We start from the raw sequence: 12500 nt of genomic DNA on the forward strand, positions 1-12500 counted from the left end.
TTTTTTATTTTATTTTTGTGCCGAAATCTTGAGAAAAACTTGTAAATGTTAAACCAGCTTTGGGACGGATAGAAAATCACGTTACTATACTGAACACCGAAGGAATTATTTAAAGATACAGTGTGTAACATTGGAGTATTTTCAGCTATTGGTGAGATTGTAGGAGAATTTACAGAAGCTACGGTGGCCTTCAAGGACAAGAAGCTATAGTTACTAAAGATGGCATCATCCACCACTGCCTCAAGCCTTTCCTACAATATCAAGTGATGAGGTGAAGATGTATTTAGTTATTTATTCTATAGTACTTCTTCTTCTTCTTGGTCTTCCAACAGGTGCATTTCCACCAGGACGCCCACTATATATATAAAAACGTGTAAGGCCATTAAGTTTGTCTGTTCTGTGCTACTGTAGAAACATGGCAGTGCAACATGGCGGCCTCAGCGCCCCGCTCCTATGTAGATGTAAAAGGCTCATTCTAAGATCATGAAAAAACAAAAGAAAATTACACACCAATTAAAACATACTTAGAAATATTAATTATATTCCATTTCTACCAAAGGCTGTATTGAAAAACGTCAGTACATTTTACACACTGTACCTTTAAAATAAAAAAAAGAATAATAGGAACTAGAAGAGGGCAAAGACAGTGTACCTTTGTCCTCTTCTACTTGAATTTTTTTTTTTTCGTTATTGTTTTTGATTGTGGAAAGAAGGCCGGTAGTCTTGTATAAAAACAGAAATATATATTTGAAACATAGAAAAAAAAAACTAATCTTCTACAAGCAGTTTGAGTTTGAGATGCGCGTGTTTAAGTTTAAGTGGTGAGCGCTTTGTTTCCCTTCAAGAAAAAAAAAATAATGTAGTTGCTTTTTACATCATGGCCAAGAGGGGAGGACACACACACACACAGTAACACACACTCAGACACACTCAGTAACACACAGACAGACACACACACACAGTAACACAGACACACACACACACACACACACACACACACAGTCTTACGGAAGCGACTGAAGTTCGATTTCACCAGCATCCGCTCGCCCACGCTCAAACCCCCGACTGTCGTCCAGTTTGTAAAAATGTTTTTGTCAAGTTTAATTTTATTTTTATTTTTTTCCAAAACCCACCTTTTCTGTTTCGTTTTTTCGTTTTTTTTTCCCCAACAAAAATTCATTATTTTTTTAAGAACCATTCGATGGAGATGTTTTTGCTTTGGTCGTGTTTCGCCGTCATTAAATATCATTTAAAATCATTGAAAAAAAAACACAAAAAGAAATCTCACAGCTTACATAATTTCATTTTCAAAATCAAGATTTTGACAGAGGACTGAAACTCATGTTAAGGTCAAGGTCAAATTTATTTATAAATCACATTTACAAACAGCGGGTACTGCCCCAAAGTGCTGTACAGGTTAAATTATAATAAAATAATCCACATTTATTACAAATAAGAAACCAATGTTAAAATAATTTCTGTTCGTAAAGTGAGATCTGGTTTGATTCTATGTTTATTCATCTATTTATTATTATTTCTTATCGTCGACAAATTGAATGAAGAGATTAAAAAAAATAAAATCACTAAAATGTTTAAGATTTTCACAATAGACTGCTAGGAGCTTCTAGCTATTCATAGGCTACACACACACACACACACACACACACGCACACGCACACGCACACGCACACACACACACACACACACACACACACACAGTCATTCCCTAAAACACATGGGCAAATTTAACTCCCCTATTCGGCAATGTATTGACTTATAAAATTGAATAAAAAAAATATTATAGAGGAAAGCTTTATTTTGAAATTACAATATTAAATTATTTTTTTCTGTTTCAGATTTTGGACACGGATAAAAAAATAAATCATTTTAATTTGTTGACAATAATGAAAAAAAATATAGAATTTGACCAAATCTTTTACTTTTAAACTTTCATCGTCTCACAGGGTTATTAAGAAGAAATTTCTGGTTCCGTTATTTGATCACATGATAATCAGGAAGTGTCACGTTCCAATCACTGGTTTCACGTTAATATTAATTATGTTTTAAACTCGGTTTGGAGTCGAATTTAAAAACTAAAAAAATGTATAAAAGAAAATTTTGCGTTTTTTTTTTTTTTTTTTTTACGCCTTTTCAAATTTCAGAATAAAACTAAGATCACACTGGAATAGTTTTTCCTTCAGTCCTGAGTCAGATATCCAGTCACTCAATTTATGAGGTGTTTAGTTTTGGGTTAATCTAGATGTACATTGGTTTAATTTAAAGGAATAGTTCAGTATTTTTGAAGTTGTATGCTTTGAAATTCTTCAATTATTTCTTTAGATTTTTTTCCTTTTTTTTTTTTTTTCTTTTTTCGTCTCAAACTCGACTTAAACTCGGCATTTACAGCTCTGGAAAAAAATCAAGAGACCAGTCTGGATTTTTCTTCAATCTTCATCTCTTCATTACTTAATGGAAATGCTCTTTAATGACAATATTTTTAGGGGAAATTTGGTAGAAATGTTGTCAGTAGTTTATAGAATAAAACCAAAATGTTCATTCTACTCAAACATATGCCTATAAATAGTCAATCGAGAGATACTGAACATTTGGAGTGGTCTCTTCATTTTTTTCCAGAGCTGTGTATAAGGGAAACACTGGTGTTATATTATGATCATAATCAAAAATATCATCATATCAAATTGACCCGAAATGCTTTTTCACCAAATGTGTATAAAAACATTGAGTATTTTTCACTTTTTTTGCAGGTTAAACTGCGTTGTGCCTTCTTCATCTCACTGTTTGCCAATTAAAGCCAATAAGTTAATGCCAATTCCCTTTGCTAACAGCCAAAATGATTTAAAAATAAATATTTAAAAAAAAATTGTTTCTTCTATTACTCCAGCGAGTAGTAGTAGCTTAGAACCAAACAAATAAATAAATAAAAATAAGAAAAATTGCAGCAAAATTTCAAATGACAAAATGAGATTGTGTTTGTGGTTTTTTAATATTACTCCAGCAAGTTAAAATGTTAAAGAAAGAGGTGATAATTCAGTGTTAATTGGGAAACATTTCTCCATGTAACTAAATTGATATATTTACGATGAGGTGAATCAGTAAAGTCTAAAATATTGACAAGTTTAACTATATTAAAATAGGACCATAAAGTCGACCATGTGACATTTAGAGACTAAATATTGCAATTTTTTTTTATGACTTTATCAATTAATTTTGCCAGGGGAAATATTTATAAAAAAAATTATTTGTTCAAGTAAAATTTCAACAAATTTTCAGCATTTTTACAACTCAAATTTCCTTATTTTTTTCTTTATAAAATAATTTATTTTTATTTTTTTGCATTTCCTTGTAAAACTGCATCTTCATAACACAACAATGAGTTAAACCTCAGTAGTATAGTCCTTTTAATATGTGAGAAAAAAACCTCTTTTGCCAAGTTCAATACGAAATTAAACCACCTTTCTAAAAAAGTGCCATTGAAGCATATAGCACCAGTGTTTCCCTTACAAATCACTATTTTGACCAACTTTTACTTTCCTGAAAATCCTCCTTATCGTTCGTTCAGACTCTACCGTGATTTTATTTTTATTTTTTTTTCAATCTTTATTCGTTCTTTAAAACAGGACAACAACACAAAATGGCTGAAAAATAAGTTCCAAATCGTTCGTTTGTTTGTTTTAGTTTTTTCCTGCGTCGCGACAATAAAAAAAAAAAAAATCACTTTCAACCAGTTCTATGTTTTAATTTACCTTTTCAAAATAAAATAATTCATCCACAGATCAACATTGCACACCACACAGACGTTTTTGTTTTTATTTTATTTCGAAGACAGAAATTAAGATTGTTTATATGGAAGCCTTATAAGGGGACAATTTTTTTCTCAAATGATGTGCATCAAGAAAAAAGTAAAAATGCTGAAGAAAAAAATCTGGAACTCTGTTAATGTCGAGTTTATTTCTTGACATTTTGACTTATTTCTCAACGTGCGTTTGACCCTTAAGCTCTTCCGTAGGTGTTCATAGGCTTGGCAATTCATTTTTTTATTTTGAAAAACCACCTTTTTCTATTATTCTTTGATTTTTATTTTCCTATTTCAACCTTAAAAAAAAACTGCCAAATATCCCTTCCTTACTGTTCCTCCCTCATTGATGCTACTACAGTCAGACAGAAGAAAAAAAACCAACTCGGAGCATGTTTTGTTTTCCTTTTATTTTCTTAGTTTAAAAGGTGCTACGAGGAACTTTTAAATATTTCTGAAACAGTCTAATTTTTCCCTCTGATGATCTTAAATTACATGTAACAGCAAAACGAGACCATCAGTACAAAAGAAAGCTATTTTTATATAGTTTTTCTTTATGCCTTTGTCATGGGTATATACGCTCACACAGGAACAACAGCTGACGTAGTAAAAAAAACACTACCGCTTTTGTCCAAAGGTGGCAGCAAAAATGAACCCAAACTTAAAAGTTCCTCGTAGCACCTTTTTTTAAAGAATTATAATTATTATAAATATTATTTTTTTGAATTTAACTCCAAGCAAGTGCTGTGAATCTGTCCTTTTTGATTTCTCTGTCGTTCTGTGCGTATGTGGGGTGAAAAAAGAAAAGAAAAAAACTTGTTCTGCTGAAAAAAATAGTTTGACGAAGTGCCACGCCCCTCTGTACTGGCCTGTGCGATATTGCTTTTACCATAATGTCTATAAAAAACACAACACAGGAATATAGAATTATGATTATTATGCTTATTCTATGGTGACTATTTCTATGATAATTATTATTATTATTATATTATTATTATTACTTCTACTGTACCGTCATAGCGACCATGATTATTTCCTCGTAATCATTCAAGAGTCTATTTGTTTTTTTGCCATACATGTATTTTTTTATTATTTTGAGATTTTTATTTTAAGTTTTTCTTTTTATTATTAAAGGCAAAATGAACTAACAAGATATCGCTGGTGTGCAGTTATTTCACCAGCGGAATGTTTATTTGTATCCTACGTCACACATGGAGTTTCAAGCTACACACACACACACACACATTCCCTGTCACTCTCTCACACACACACCCACACACACACACACACACACACTCTCCCTCAGTCAGTCAGTCATAGGCTTAGATTTAGAGGGGACGCAGAGTTTATTTGTATACTACGTCACACATGGAGTTTCAAGCTACACACACACACACACAGTCAGTCTCACACACACACACACACAGTCAGTCTCACACACACACACACACACACTCTCCCTCAGTCAGTCATAGGCGTAGATTTAGGGAGAGACGCACGATCTCGGCGCACCTGGATTTAGGGCGGTACACAGGGGACGTCCCCCCAATAATTAGAAGAGATACATTTGTCCCCCTCAAAAAGTAAGGAAGACAACCCTACACTCCACAAAATAGGTAAAAATGACAGTTCAGGATGTTGAAACACTTACATATCCCTCCTAATTGTTAATATATAGATATTTCCCAATAATGTCAAACACCCCTACAGCGGACCGTACCATCTTAAACTTGCTCTTCATCCGAGAATCAAATCCTTTGGAGGGTATATTTGCATGACTGATGTCAATAAGTGGAGTAAGTTTCATGAGCGTCAGACTTTCCTTGTGGGAGATAGCAACCCTAATCCTACAGAAAATTTGAGTATATAGATATTCCTCGTTTACAAAAACCACATTTGATGTATTAGCCTCAATGAGATTTGTGCTATTTGTTACTTGTAATTGTAGAGTATAAACAAGATTTAAAAATAAAAATTTCCCAAACTTGACAGACTCTGTCTTAAAGGTGCAGTGTGTAATATGACATCATCAAGAAAGTTCTACAAAGTTCTAGAATGCAACGCTCCCTGGGTAACCCCAACCCTTTCGAATAATAACAGAAGCTACAGTGGCCTTCAAGGACAAGAACAATTCTAAATTTTAAACAATGCACCTGATGACATTCCAACTATGACACTTTCAAGATGGCGGCACTAGGCCTTGGTCCAAAATATGCAGAAATATGGACATATATGAGACCCTTTCTTAGGAAAAAATTATAATTCAAAAAAGAAATTCAGCTATTATGCACTAAATTAAACGTACTTATGGATATTATAATTATTTTCTACCAAGTCTGCTATAAAAAAAAATCCCAAAATTCTACACACTGCAGCTTTAACCTGTCTTCAAAGCCACTCTTAGTGATCTTTTTACTTGAGATTGTGGAGTAAAAACAGACACAGTTTTGCAGTTAATTTTGAAGCATTTTATTGTGAATCACAGCTGTAGAAACACATGAGCCTTCTACTAGTTTGAGAAACATAGAGAAACTAAACACTAACAGTTTGTGGTTAGAACAGTAATGGAGGTGTGTGTGTGTGTGTGTGTGTGTGTGTGTGTGTGTGTGTGTGTGTGTGTGTGTGTGTGTGTGTGTGTGTGTGTGTGTGTTTTACAGGTTAATAAAAAGGTGGAGTCAGTGAGCGTGTTGTCAAACTGTTTGTCTTTATTGTTATCACTTTACCATTTATTTAGTTTTTCTCGGAAAAGTACTATGCAAGATTGATGTCAAGCACTTGATACGCATGTGTGTTTGTGTGTGTGTGTGTGTGTGTGTGTGTGTGTGTGTGTGTTATGTTATTTTTATTATATATTTTCATTTTTGTATGTTAAAAATATGTTTTCATTGTATTTTTTGTTTGCAAGGACCCCCTCAAAAAACGAGATGGTTTCATCTCAAGGGGTTATCCTAATAAAGAAATTTGAAATTAAAAATCAGTGAATATCTCCTCATGAGCTGCTACCTGTCTGTACTGTGTTTGCGCGAAAAATAAAAATAAAATGTTTTAATGTTAATACACAGCCTAGGCTCTGTAAACTGGCATATCAACGAAGGGGGCCCACCGCAGCTAGCAACATGCCAGTTTACAAAACCCAGACTGAATTAACACTGGATCTTTGTTGAACACACACAGTACAGACAGGTAGCGGATCATGAGGAGATATTCACTGATTTTGACTAAAAAGTGATTATTTTCCGACAAGCATTCTCCAGAATCACTGACTCCATCTTTCTCCAAAAATACTGTGTGTGTGTGTGTGTGTGTGTGTGTGTGTGTGTGTGTGTGTGTGTGTGCGTTGAAGAAAAATAAAAGAAAAAATGGCGTTAACAAATAACCTAGGCTCTGTAAACTGGCATATAAACAAAGTAGGGCGTACCATAGCTAGCAACATACCAGTTTACAGAGTCTAGGCCGTGTATTAACATCTTTAAACGGTGATGTCATTCCCTGCGTTCCGAATCGCATACTCTTTCTTTTTTCTATTCTACATACTACATCCGACGATAAAAAATAATCTAGTTAGGATGCAGTAGGCATACTATTGGGACATACTTTTACTCTCTTATTTCATCATAACATTGCGCCTTGATCTTGCCTCTTGCTTTTATATCCGGCGCATCCCTGTTTGTTTTTTCATACGGAGGCTTCGTCGATGTGACGTCACTTTAAGTGCGCACCGGATTGTGGGTCAGAATCGCCCCAAATAGGATGCAGTTTTCAACACTAACAATCTTGGCCGGATGAAGTAGGACATCCGGGTACTTCTAACCATCCTAAATCTGGCCACAAGAATCGGGACATCCTAAATCTTTTTTTCTACCAGACTAAATAGTAGAAAGTATGCGATTGGGAACGCAGGGGAAGTTAGTGCGTGGTTGGTCACAATGCGTCGTAGTCCTCCTCGTCCTCGTGCTTCCTCTTCAGAGACTCTGCGCTGTGATTCGCCGAGAGGTTTGTGATGAGAATGTTCTTAGAGCCAATGAGAGACGGGTTGATCAGCACCTGGTTACTGGAGGGAGTGGACGGTGTGCCTGGAGGGACAAAAAAGGCAAAATAGTCAAACAATTTATACACTATTTCAAATGGGCCATGGGCAATAACGGGCACTTTTAAAACCCATAAGAACTCATGGTGACACCCACGTGAAACACACTTTGAATGTTATGCACCCTGTGTTCCAATCCCCATAATTCCCTACTATTTAGTATGCCAGAAAAAGATTTAGGATGTCCCAATACATGCAGGACAATTGGAGTATGCTGAAAATAAATACAGTATCTCACAAAAGTGAGTACACCCCTCACATTTCTTCACATTTTTCTTTATATCTTTCCATGCGACAACACTGAATAAATGACACTTTGATACAATGTCAAGTAGTCAGTGTACAGCTTGTATAACAGTGTAAATTTACTGTCCCCTCAAAATAACTCGACACACAGCCATTAATGTCTAAACTGTTGGCAACAAAAGTGAGTACACCCCTAAGAAAAAATGTCCAAATTGGGCCCAAAGTGTACATTTTTTGTTTTGCCATCATTATTTTCTAGCGCTGCCTTAACCCTCTTGGGCATGTAGTTCAGTAGAGCTTCCCAGGTTGCAACTGGAACCCTCTTCTACCCATTCATGACGACATCAAGGAGCTGGTGGATATTAGAGTCCTTGCGCTCCTCCATCTCCCGTTTGAGGATGCCCCAAAGATGCTCAATAGGGTTTAAGACTGGTGACATGCTTGGCCAGTCCATAACCTTTACCCTCAGCTTCTTTAGCAAGCCAGTGGTTGTTCGGAGGTGTGTTTGGGGTCGTTATCATGTTGCAGTACTGCCCTGCGGCCCAGTTTATGAAGGGAGGGGATCATGCTCTGCTTCAGTATGTCACAGTACATGTTAGAATTCAATGAACTGTAGATCCCCAGTGCTGGCAGCACTCATGCAGCCCCAGACCATGACACTCCAACCACCATGCTTGACTCTAGGCAAGACACACTTGTCTTTGTACTCCTCACCTGGTTGCCGCTCCACACTCTTAACACCATCTGAACCAAATAAATGTATCTTGGTCTCATCAGACCACAGGACATGGTTGCAGTAATCCATGTCCGTAGTCTGTTTGTCTTCAGCAAACTTTTTGTGGGGTTTCTTGTGCATCATCTTTAGAATAGGCTTCCTTCTGGGATGACAGCCATGCAGACCAGTATGATGCAGAGTGCGGCGTATGGTCTGAGCACTGACAGGTTGACCCCCCACCCCTTCAAGCCCTTCAGCAATGCTGGCAGCACTCATACGTCTATTTTCCAAAGCCAACCTCTGTGTACGACGCTGACCACGTGCACTCAACCTTCGTAAACTGGGCCGCAGGGTGGTATTGCAACATGATAACGACCCCAAACACACCTCCAAGACGACCAGTGGCTTGCTAAAAAAGCTGAGGGTAAAGGTTATGGCTTGGCCAAGCATGTCTCCAGACCTAACCCCTATTGAGCATCTTTGGGGCATCCTCAAACAGAAGGTGGAGGAGCGCAAGGTCTTTAATATCCACCAGCTCTGTGATGCTGTCATAAATGGGTGGAAGAGGGTTCCAGTTGCAACCTGTGAAGCTCTAGTGAACTACATGCCCAAGAGGGTTAAGGCAGTGCTGGAAAATAATGGTGGCCACACAAAATATTTACACTTTGGGCCCAATTTGTAAATTTTTTCTAAGGGGTGTACTCACTTTTGTTGCCAGCAGTTTAGACATTAATGGCTGCGTGTCGAGTTATTTTGAGGGAACAGTAAATTTACACTGTTATACAAGCTGTACACTGACTACTTTACATTGTATCAAAGTGTCATTTCTTCAGTGTTGTCCCATGGAAAGATATAAAGAAAAATGTGAAGAAATGTGAGGGGTGTACTCACTTTTGTGAGATACTGTAAATGCCCCCACTAACTCCAATAGCATTTTGGAGTATTCCTCTTTATTCTTGACATTTCTCGACATAAAAAAAATAAATCTTCCTCATCTGATATTTTTTTTCTCTCTCCTGTCTGTGGCCCTAAAACTCTTCTGTACTTTAGTATGTAGTGTAGTAAAAAGACTAAAACTCTTCTGTACTTTAGTATGTAGTGTAGTAAAAAGACTAAAACTCTTCTGTACTTTAGTATGTAGTGTAGTAAAAAGACTAAAACTCTTCTGTACTTTAGTATGTAGTGTAGTAAAAAGACTAAAACTCTTCTGTACTTTAGTATGTAGTGTAGTAAAAAGACTAAAACTCTTCTGTACTTTAGTATGTAGTGTAGTAAAAAGACTAAAACTCTTCTGTACTTTAGTATGTAGTGTAGTAAAAAGACTAAAACTCTTCTGTACTTTAGTATGTAGTGTAGTAAAAAGACTAAAACTCTTCCGTACTTTAGTATGTAGTGTAGTAAAAAGAACAAGTATGTGATTTGGAACGCAGGAATAATCTTCCTTATGCAGCTTTATTATTGACTTTTACTAATAAAATAAGTGAAATATACTCAGGAGGGAGTGGACGGGGTGCCTTAAGGGACAAAAAGGCAAACATGTGTCTTTCCTCATCTCCCCTCTCAAGTTCCCACACTCCAGAGGGGGTCCTCACACAGGGTCAGCCATAGTACAGCGCCCCTGGAGCAGTTTGGGGGTTAAGTGTCTTGCTCAAGGACACAATGGTAGAGATGGTGGAGCACTGTAGATGTAATAGCAGCCACCACTAGTTTTACTACTAACACTCTCCTGTCCGTTGCCGGGGATCCATAAAAAGTGATTTTGACAACAAGCGTTCTCCAGAATCACTGACTCCACCTTAGCACAAAAATATTTACTGTATTTTTTTTTTTTGGCCATTTCCTCACAAATATTACTGTGATGTCACAGTAAAAGACATCATAGTAATATTTACAAAGTAAGTTTTTTTTTACCCTATATTTCTTTTTCTGTGATGTCACGAGAAAGAGAAATATAGGGTTAAAAAAAAACACTCTTTCTGCCTTTTCTCAGGCTAGGATGAACCGATTTTAATTTTTTTTGCACATTTATACTACATAGGATCTCAGAATTCAATACACCATCATATTCAAACCGGTGAAGTAGGCCTTTAACAAAATGTATTTTTTCATTCAAGTGATCCAACGCACCTGCATGCAAGTTAGCTGGATATGCAAATACTCCTGTTAGAGAAAGGACGGTTAAAAAACATAAAAGTGAGGTTATATGATTTTCTTTTTAAGATACAAAAATTTAAATTGAAATACAAGGTGTTTTTCTGCATCAAAAGGCTCGAACTGGGATGAACTAACATTTAAAAACAGGTCGATATTGATGTTAAAAACTTAAAGGCCTACTTCACCGGTTTGAATATGAAGGTGTATTGAATTCTGAAATCTTATGTAGTATAAATGTGCGAAAAAAATTGAAATCGGTTCATCCTAGCCTGAGAAAAGGCAGAAAGAGTGTTTTTTTAACCCTATATTTCTCTTTCTCGTGACATCACAGAAAGAGAAATATAGGGTTAAAAAAAAACTTACTTTGTAAATATTACTGTGATGTCTTTTACTGTGACATCACAGTAATATTTACAAAGTACGTTTTTTTTAACCCTATATTTCACTTTCTGTGATGTCACGAGAAAGAGAAATGTAGGGTTAAAAAAAACACTCTTTCTGCCTTTTCTCAGGCTAGGATGAACCGATTTCAATTTTTTTCGCACATTTATACTACATAGGATCTCAGAATTCAATACACCTTCATATTCAAACCGGTGAAGTAGGCCTTTAATTTGGAGGGGGAAAAAATCCATAGAAAGCAAAACAGCCAAATGTGCCTGTGTGTTTATTTATTTAAAAAATATGTGTGTGTGTGTGTGTGTGTGTGTGTGTGTGTGTGTGTGTGTGTGTGTGTGTGTGTGTGTGTGTGTGTGTGTGTGTGTGTGTGTGTGTGTGTGTGTGTGTGTGTGTGTGTGTGTGTGTGTGTGTGTGTGTGTGTGTGTGTGTGTGTGTGTGTGTGTGTGTGTGTCAAAACAAAACCTGTGTGTGTTGTTCTACGAATACACTAACAGCTAAGCAACATGAGCACAGATTTTAGTTTTTAAAGTTGCTCCTACAAGAGTGAAAAAGTCAGATTTCAGACATTCTCATATTTTTCTCAAGTATGTTTTACTTCATTGGTGTTACATGTCCGTAGATGAGTGGGGAGAACTTTTTAAATAAGTATCTTTGATTTTTTTTATTTGATTTAGTTTATTTCAGACATCCACATACAAAACAAAATGAAAAGCATGGAAATACAATAAATATGCCTGAAAAGGAGCAGGAAGAAGTATACACTTATTTAATCCTACCCCTTTCCTTAAAGGGACACTGTGTAATATGACATCATCAAGAAAGTTCTAGAAAGTTTTAGAAAGTTCTAGAATGCAACGCTCCCTGGGTAACTCCATCCCTTTTGAATAATAACAGAAGCTACAGTGGCCTTCAAGGACAAGAACAATTCTAAATTTTAAACAATTCACCTGATGACATTCCAAAAACATGGATTCCTCCATAAGACTTGCCTGCTCAATGTAGAAAATGTAATATTAATATTTGTAATTCTCCGCCCAGGAGGATAATTCAGATTATTGGCAGAGGTGATTTTACACCAATGAGGA

At 36.1% G+C, this 12500-nt stretch overlaps 2 protein-coding genes across 4 annotated transcripts in view; one reads left to right on the forward strand and one right to left on the reverse strand.

Moving 5' to 3' along the window:
- The window catches only part of LOC307260696 (arrestin red cell), a 33361-nt gene extending 28408 nt beyond the window's left edge, over positions 1 to 4953 (forward strand). For both annotated transcript variants that reach the window (XM_080040987.1, XM_080040988.1), the window contains exon 16: positions 1 to 4953. This exon is cut by the window's left edge. The gene's annotated coding sequence lies outside the window, so the exon portion shown is untranslated.
- Positions 4954 to 6302: 1349 nt separating this feature from the next.
- The window catches only part of taf9 (TAF9 RNA polymerase II, TATA box binding protein (TBP)-associated factor), a 13029-nt gene continuing 6831 nt past the window's right edge, over positions 6303 to 12500 (reverse strand). The window contains exons 7-8 of one of the 2 annotated variants that reach the window (XM_080040998.1): positions 10990 to 11022; positions 6303 to 7887 (exon numbers count right to left, since the gene is read on the reverse strand). In XM_080040998.1, the coding sequence (XP_079897124.1) occupies positions 7736 to 7887; positions 10990 to 11022 (185 nt within the window). In that variant the 3' untranslated portion in view covers positions 6303 to 7735. The remainder of the gene's footprint in view (positions 7888 to 10989; positions 11023 to 12500) is intronic. The other variant, XM_080040999.1, reaches the window with a different exon arrangement.

This window comes from Ammodytes marinus (genome assembly GCF_949987685.1).
Source record: "Ammodytes marinus genome assembly, chromosome: 14".
Taxonomy (NCBI): domain Eukaryota; kingdom Metazoa; phylum Chordata; class Actinopteri; order Uranoscopiformes; family Ammodytidae; genus Ammodytes; species Ammodytes marinus.